The sequence below is a fragment of the Echinops telfairi genome, unplaced genomic scaffold, assembly GCF_000313985.2.
Source record: "Echinops telfairi isolate 266 unplaced genomic scaffold, ASM31398v2 ScPeMD7_3533;HRSCAF=4204_1, whole genome shotgun sequence".
NCBI lineage: Eukaryota > Metazoa > Chordata > Mammalia > Afrosoricida > Tenrecidae > Echinops > Echinops telfairi.
This window is the reverse complement of record NW_022107432.1, coordinates 10,513,387-10,521,623: the sequence shown is the minus strand read 5'-3', so window position 1 is coordinate 10,521,623 and position 8,237 is coordinate 10,513,387. Positions and strand designations below refer to the sequence as shown.

Genomic DNA, 8,237 nt, shown 5'->3' with positions numbered 1-8,237 from the left:
TTCACAGAATGTAAAATATAGGAAAGCAGCACTCTTTAACTCATCTCACCAAGAGTGAATAGGAGCACTCAGTAAATAATTGTTGAAAAGTAAAATGCTCAGTTATTCTCTTCTCTGAACAAGGAGAAAAGTGCAGATCAAGAAAAGCAACAACAGTATTTTTGGTGAAATATAGCATCTGTAAATTAATAGAAAGAGTAGGCTGAGATCAGAAGAACTGGATGGTTTAGCCATTGTTAATCCCTTGACCAAGGAGCCCAGATGGTACAACAGTTAACCATTTAGCTGTGATCAAAAGACTGGCGGTTCAAACTCATCAGTAGCTCTGTGGGAGAGAGTTTACAATCAAGAGAACACTAGGGAAAAGTTCAAGTCTCTAAGACATGAGGTTTATATGAGTTTGAATCCACTTGATGACATCCAATGGCAATCACTCGGCCTTTGGTGAATCATTGTTCCAGGTACAGTTTTCTCATCTATAAAATGAGATGAATAGTAGTCAAACTTCAATGGTTTTGAAATAAGGCATATGGAAATATTTTGTAAACTGTAAAGGCCAAAAATGTGTGAAGCCCTGTGATTGGGGATCCGGGTTCTGTTGACTGATAGCTACTAACATACTATGACATTAAAAAAAAATTCGATGGAAACATTGGTTGCATTCGATGAATAAATAGTTTTGCATTTTGTGTTAGAAAGACCCAAATCGGATTAAGATGTTTCTTCCTAGTGGGATGGTATATGGTGCAAGTTACTGACAGCTATCTAAAGGAAGATTCAATGAATGTAAATAGTGGAGATAATGGCCCATAGAAACTAGCAGACATAATTGGGGAAAGTGAGCATGGAGGGTCAGGGAAAAGAGAGGATTATGATGCTTGTGTTACCTATGAGAAGGACTGTCAGGAGATGGACAGAATGGCAATGAGTTTGGGCTTTTTCCAGTGTCACAAGACAAACCTGGCCAGATAGGACCTAGAAAGAAAAAGTAGACCTTGGTTTCAGACTTGGCTTAATGTTAGAAACATGTTTCTAACATTTAGAATAGCCCCATGCTGATTTAAGGAACAGATTATGGTGGCCACAGCCAAGTTAGATCTGGATATGCCAGCAACGTTTTCAGGAAGCTACTGTTATTAAAACACAGTTCAGGTTAAATGATTCCAAGGCCCTTCCCAAGTCTAGGAGTTCAGGATTGCAATATTCCTGCATGCTTATTAAGATTAGTAGGATCAGGAATTTACGCTTTGATATTTCTCAAACCATGTATAGAGACCGAACCAATTCCAGAGAGAGGGTACTGGCATCCATTGTGATGATTCTAAGTCCATCATTTAAAAAACATCAGTGATGTGGTATTCGCCACAGAGAGCACTTCTGCTTCAACCCCGGCACCCTAAGTTGTTTGGTGTGTGAGTGCTCTCCTATTGCTTCACAAAATGCACTCTGACCACATGTATGACCCTTGCTGTTGTGTACCATAGAACCCATTCGGACTCAAAGCAACCCAACCATGGGTTAGCGGTTGAACACTTAACCCTTGCCTCACCAGGGAGTCTTGGTGTCTTTCAGTGATGTGCTTGGTTTCATATTGCTGTTGCAAACACCAACTCCAGCTAAATATATCCTTGCAGTCAAAAGCGGTCTCATTCTCCAGTTTGGAGGGGTGCGGTGCCTTAAAGATCCTGCAAGGGCCAAGTTAGCAAAGCCAGTTGAAATGACTTTTGCATCTGTCCAGCCAGAGGAGCGCCCTCCTTTTGCATTCGCCCAAGGAAGACAAATCCACCAACAAATGCCATCTACTAGCCATGTGCTGACCTGCTGGTCATCTCCACAGACCTACCTATGTCTGTGTACGGCTTACAGAAACTGCATGTGAGAAACGGGGACAAGACCCGGCAAAGAGGGCGTTGGAACCCAGCGAGAAGCCGCTGGGTCAACCATGTCCCTTTACTTTTATCTGGTCCCGCTCTCTCCTTTCCCTTCAGCTCCGGTCCTCCCTCCGCCGCGCGGGAGGAGGTTGCGGCTGCGGCGCCCTCCGTGTGGGCACGAGGGGGGACGGAGCTGGCGCTGGAGCTGAGCGCACCGTGGCTTTCTCCTCCGGGTGTCATTGCCGCAGCCTCGTCCCTGGGCCGCCTCCCTCCAAGGAGCACCGTCGCCCGCAAACACAGCCCCGGCGCGGCCGAAGTTGCCCAGCTCCAGGCTCCGAGGCATTGGCTCGCGAACTTGGCACGTCATTTTCGGCTCCGGAGCTCCGGCTCGCGCCGCTCGCCGCCGCTCGCAGTGCTCATGGGGCAAAGGAAGGGGCGCCTGCAGCACTGAGGAGCCCCGGAGCCGAGCCCGTGATGTCCGGCACCAGATCGGAGGAATCCCCCCCTTGTCGCAACTGGTCATCTGCGCCCGAGCTGAATGCCACGCCGGAGGCTTTCTTAAACCCCACGGACTATGACGACGAGGAATTCCTGCGGTACCTGTGGCGGGAGTACCTGCACCCCAAAGAATATGAGTGGGTCTTGATCGCAGGGTACATCATCGTGTTCGTCGTGGCTCTGATTGGGAACGTCCTGGGTGAGTCCCCCCAGGAGGCGGCCCCCTGCCCTCCCCCGGCCCGGCCGCAAGGGATGAAGCCCCCGCCCTCCCCTTAGCGTGTCCACAAAGAGCTCGCCGCTCTTTGAGGTGGGGTTTTCTCCTGTCCAAAAAGGAAGTAAGAAAAAAAAAAAGAAAGAAAAAGTTTTTCCGATTCTATGAACAAAGACCGCACACGGGAGCGCGTATTTCTTTCCTGGCAGGGAGCAGAGGGAAGCCCCGCTTCCTTCGCAGGCGCCCAGGGCGAGAGTCCCCGAGACGCGCCCGCCCTGGGACTCCAGGTGGATGTGGTGGAAGGTGGAGACCATAGTGGGGCTTTGGGGACAGGGTGCTTCCTGGGGCTTTGGGGAAAGGGAAGAATGCTCCTAGGAGGCAAGGCTGACTCCAGGAAGCAGCAAGACCTCTTTGGCTGTGGGAGTCACACGGGATTTAAGATCCAGGTAGAATGCCCTTTGGGGTGGAGGTTTGGGCTCTGTCTAGAGGTGGTAATGGAGGTGGCAGTGGAGACAGGGCACAGCAGGGATGGGCTGGAGCACGGAAGCTGAATTAAAGGGGCATCATGCTGGCAGCAAGAAGGAGGGGCATCTGAGCACGGTAGCACAGCGATCTCAATCATTCATATCTCAAGCTCGCCATCCATTCATTCGTCCACCCATTCAGTCAGTTTTGTATTTTCAGAGCATGAGAGGTAGCAGGCTCCGAACACACTTGCAATAGCTGATTTTTTTTTCCCCATAAGTTGAGATCATGCTTATTGCTGAACTCTGGATAGATCCCTGTCCACATTTGCAAGCAAACCTATATCTTCACTCCCTCCCCAGGGGCGCAACATTTCTGAGGGTTGAGTTTTAAGCAATATTATGGCTGTAGCGAAAGTAGGTCCTAGAGCAGGAGAGGAATCTGTCGGAAAGAAAGAGGGAAGGCTTCACCATGATTTGTGAATGAAAGGAGCATGCACCTTGCTGAATGGAAAGCAGTAGGCATTTGGAATGTAGAGGGCAGTGTGGAAGAAGTCAGTTGAAAATGACAGGGGAGGGGGGCGGCTAAGGGAGGACACTTGATTTTCAGTGACAAGGAAGGTGAATGAGGTAGGATACATTGTGGGGGTCTTTGAAATCAAAAGCAATGGAGGGTGATAAATTGCTTATCCGGCTCTCAGCTGTAGTGGGTGCTACCTTCTTTCCTCCAGTGAACAGATTGGGGTAGGAGACATCCAGTGTGGTCGCTCTTGGGTCCGCCTGGGGGCGGGGGCGGGGAGAGGAGAGTAGTTGCTTCTATGTGATGGAGAGTTCATGGAATGTTGTTACATGAGAGAGGCAAAAAGCCTTCAGGGGCTTTAGTTGTCTCTTTCTGTATTATTTTCCCACGAAATATTTTTATCTTATTTTATTGAACATCAAGCATGTGAACATCAGGAAAAGAACCTGGGGAATGCAATTACGTGAAGTAAGGTGGAGCTACATATGTTGAGGGTCTTAGGTTATCAGTATAAGGCTGAGGATAATAATGCCTTTATCCTCCTCCTCTTGCCATCCATTGAAACACATGACCACTCACTTAGCAACATTTTGCTGCATTATGCCAAAAACTTAATGATAAGTAAATAATCAAAACTGAACATTTACTGACTACCTACTGGGGCCCAGACCCCTTTCCATACAACCCTTCACTTAAAATGGACAATAACTCACATTTCCCAGAAAAAAGATAAAAAACTTGAGGAAAATTACTTATTGAGGGAGATGATTCAGTTAGATAGCCATTTATTTTGAGCTCATATCCAGAATTCTCTATTTGATTCCACTCTAGGGATAGAATAAATTCTCTAGACCAGATTACCTGCACACATATGTAATGCACTTTCTGCATCTATGTCCATTGCTAATAAATTGCCATGAGGTGATAATGGTGCTACCAATTTCTCCATCAATAAACATATCCAGGGAAGGACATGATGATATTGCAGTAGAAACATTTTTTAAATGAATAGTCACTATTTCCCTTCTCTAATTTTATTTCAGGCTTAACTTCTGTGATAACATGTCTTTACTGTTCTGTCATGTTGGCTTTGTGTAGAGCTCGGATGCATAGTTTTCACATCTTAACTGCATTGTCTAGAGCAGTGGTTCTCAATCTTCCTAATGCCGTGACCCTTTAATACAGTTCCTCATGTTGTGGTGACCCCCCAACCATAAAATTATTTTCATTGCTACTTCATAACTGTAATTTTGCTACTGTTATGAACCGGATGACCCCTGTGAAAGGGTCGTTCGACCCCCAAAGGGGTCGCGACCCACAGGTTGAGAACCTCTGGTCTGGAGGTACGTATTTACTGGCCAGGACAGTTCCAGTTTCAAGAAGGAAACACCTCTACAGTAAGGGTATTTGTTTTAGAATGGCACGGTAAAGGGCACTGTCCACAGCTAAAAGTGCTGAAATGGCCAGTTGCATTCAGCTTCAGGAAAAAAGATTAACTCAAAGTTCTGTACTCTCAAGATACAGGCGGTGATTTTGTTCAATTTTGAGTAACGCTAAAAATCTTCTCTGACTGGACTGAACTCTGTTCTGTACTGACTATTCCCTGAGAGCTGATGAGGTTTAGGTTTGACATTTAGACACACGAGTAGTGTTATTACTCACAGACAACTTCCTGCTCTTTGATGTCACTGTCAAATTTGCAAAATGGATTAGATTGAAAATTGCTTTTTTGCCCCTTTGGTGGATGTAATCTTATGCAGAGAGTGGCGGGACAAGAAAACCTATTATTCATGCAAGATAAAGAAGCAACAACTTTAGGTATGAAGGTGAAATTCCACAGTCTAAGCAGCAGATGCAATCCCTACTCCTTCAGGATTCAAACGTGCCACAAGCACTTTCATGTAACTGTAGAATCCCAACTGTGTTGAATTTACAAATGCAATACCCTCAATTAGAAGTTATTCCCCACTGCATACCCCCACCGCGTCCTACTGTGAGTGATGTCACAGGATGTGTCCTGAACAGAATGACAATGTCTCAATCTTTCCCGCCTCCCTTTTTAGTTTTTTCCCTACACAGTTCTTATTCATCAGTCTCATCTCCACATGATCCAATACGTTCCCAGAGATGGAAAGCATCTTCCTGGGGGAAAACGTGACAAAATTTGCTTACAATGAGAGGTAAATCATCGTAGATACAATTTCAATGGTATTTGAATTCTAAGAAAAGCTACATAATGCATGCATCATTGTAAGATTTTATGTCCAAGCAAGGTAGATGAGACAGGACTTTTTTTTCTTTTTTGAAGGTTGTCTTATCAATATCTCTAAATACATTTTGAGCAATTTTAGGTATTGAAAATGATGTGTTTGGGGAGGAATTTAGAGACACTCAAAAGAATATATTCACTATAGTTCCTATTTCTGATGCCTACAGCTTAAACTAGAGTGGGAGAAGGATTCTAGTTAATCAGAAATGAAAGGCCTTGGAAAAGAGCTCGCCTCTTACTTGAGGACCTCTCTCACATTTCCTTTCAAAAATATCCACCGGGCTTGCTTTTATCTTTCCTCCTGGTGTCTCAGTTTAAAACACAGGGAAAGCTATGAACAAATAGGGATGCCAGGCAATCTGTGTTCCTTCTCTCATAGATGACCAATAACATGTTATTGAACATTCCAGGTCTGTTTTTCCTAATGGCAAAATAAATAAATAAATAAATAAATAAATAAATAAATAAATAAATAGATAAAGTGATATCATCTGCCTTGTAAACATATTATCAGGATATATTATTTCATATCTCTGTATATAGCTATAGAAGGGAATGTATAAAATGTGTGTATGTGTACAACATCCAATAATGCCACATGCCATGCCTTCATTAAAATTTCTCCCCACATTGAAAGCTCTCCTGCCTCCATAGTCAGTCTGTTGCTCTACAGGCCTGTATGTGCTCTATGTTCTAGGCTTTTACCAAGTGAATGTTTTCTAAGAGATGTTAGAGAAATGGTGTTGACACGTGTTACTCTCTTCCATACAAACTCTACTTATCCATCCCCACGAGAATTTTAGTGCATTCAGATGATCTACTTCTCATTTCTCCACGAAAGTCACTCCACACTGTCATGATCATTTTTGTCCCTTTGTCTCAAATGTCTGCCTTCGATGAGATGGATTGAAAGGGGCTGCAACAATGAACTTGGGCATGGGGACAATTTTGAGGATGGTGCAGGACTAGTTAGTGTTTTGCTTTGCTGTGCATGGAGTGACTATGGGTCGGACCCAACTCTATGGCACTAAGAAGAGCAACAAGAGTAGGTCCGTTTTATGGAACCCTTGTGGTCAAGGGAGTTAAATGTTGGACTGCTGACCACAGGGCAGGGAAAGAAACTCACCAGCCCCCCTAGGAAAAAAGATGAGATTCCCCCCCCACCCCGCCACCCCCCTTAAGATTGACAGTCTCAGAAACCCCATGGAGCAGTTCCACTCTTTACTGGGAGGTTGTTATGAGTCTGAATGGATTCAATAGTGCTGAGTTTGTTGCTATTAGACTCCTTTTTTGTTGTTATTAGACTCCTTCCACTAAAAGATATTGCGTTCTCCTTGGTTGAGAAGCATTGGTAGTGCTGAAGCTGAAGCACTAGCCTGCTAACTAAAAAATCAGTGGTTAAGACCTAACAGCCAATGAGAGCTGTCTACTTGTCAGAAAGATTTACTGCCTCTGAAACCCTATGTAGGATTACTGTGAGACAGAATTATTGACTGAATGACAATGGCTTTTGTTTTTTGGGTCTCTCTCTCTCTCTCACACACACATACACACACAACAATGTTACTATAAGTGAAGTGTACTCTCCATTAAATAATTTACCCAATGGCATCTAAAATGGGCTGGGGTAGAAGGAATATTTGTGTCTAGGGTTGCTTCTTTTAGAGCTAGCCCCTTGTCCCAGATGTTAAATGGAATAATTTCAAATTTCTCTTACCTCTTAGCCTGAGGCATTTTATTTCTGTTTCCCTCAAGCTCAGTTCAGTTCCCTAAGTGTTTGTGAACCCACCTTTCCTTACAAAGAAAACAAGAAGGGCCCTGAAATCATGCATTACCCATCTCTATTAAAACCCAACAGAAGTCACGTACAGTGACGGTGAGAGGAAACAGTACGCTTTCAGCGTATCCGGTGTTTTTAGTTGTAGACTGGAAACCATGTTTCTGTGAATATGAATTAAAGTGGTGCCTCCCTACTTTTGCTAAGTCCTTCACTGGAAAAAAGAGCATGTCTTCACGTTGAACACATGCCAGTGAAAACGTTTTAAACCACTGTCTTACACTTAAGTGGTAGCATTTATCATGGGTATCCAATAATGAGAACAACATGTGCTTTGTACAACTCAATTCTAATGGGTTCTTTCTACAGTTAAAAGAATATGAGAAAAGTGAAACCATGAAAAATTACTAATCTACAAAAGAAGTAAAAAAATACAACTTTCCTGTAGTTCCTAAACGCTTCCTCTCCCCGCACCCTCCCCACTACCATGATCTGAATTCTACCTTGCAAGTCTGGCTAGACCAGAGAATGTACACTGGTACAGATAGGAACTGGAAACACAGGGAATCCAGGGAGGATGATCCCTTCAGAACCAGTGGTGTGAGTGGTGATACTGGGAGTGTAGAG

General features: G+C 44.3%; 1 protein-coding gene across 1 annotated transcript in view; it reads left to right on the top strand.

Moving 5' to 3' along the window:
* The first annotated feature begins 2,345 nt into the window (after positions 1-2,345).
* The window catches only part of HCRTR2 (hypocretin receptor 2), a 104,449-nt gene continuing 98,557 nt past the window's right edge, over positions 2,346-8,237 (top strand). The window contains exon 1 of the mRNA XM_004696346.2: positions 2,346-2,568. Within this exon, the coding sequence (XP_004696403.1) occupies positions 2,346-2,568 (223 nt within the window). The remainder of the gene's footprint in view (positions 2,569-8,237) is intronic.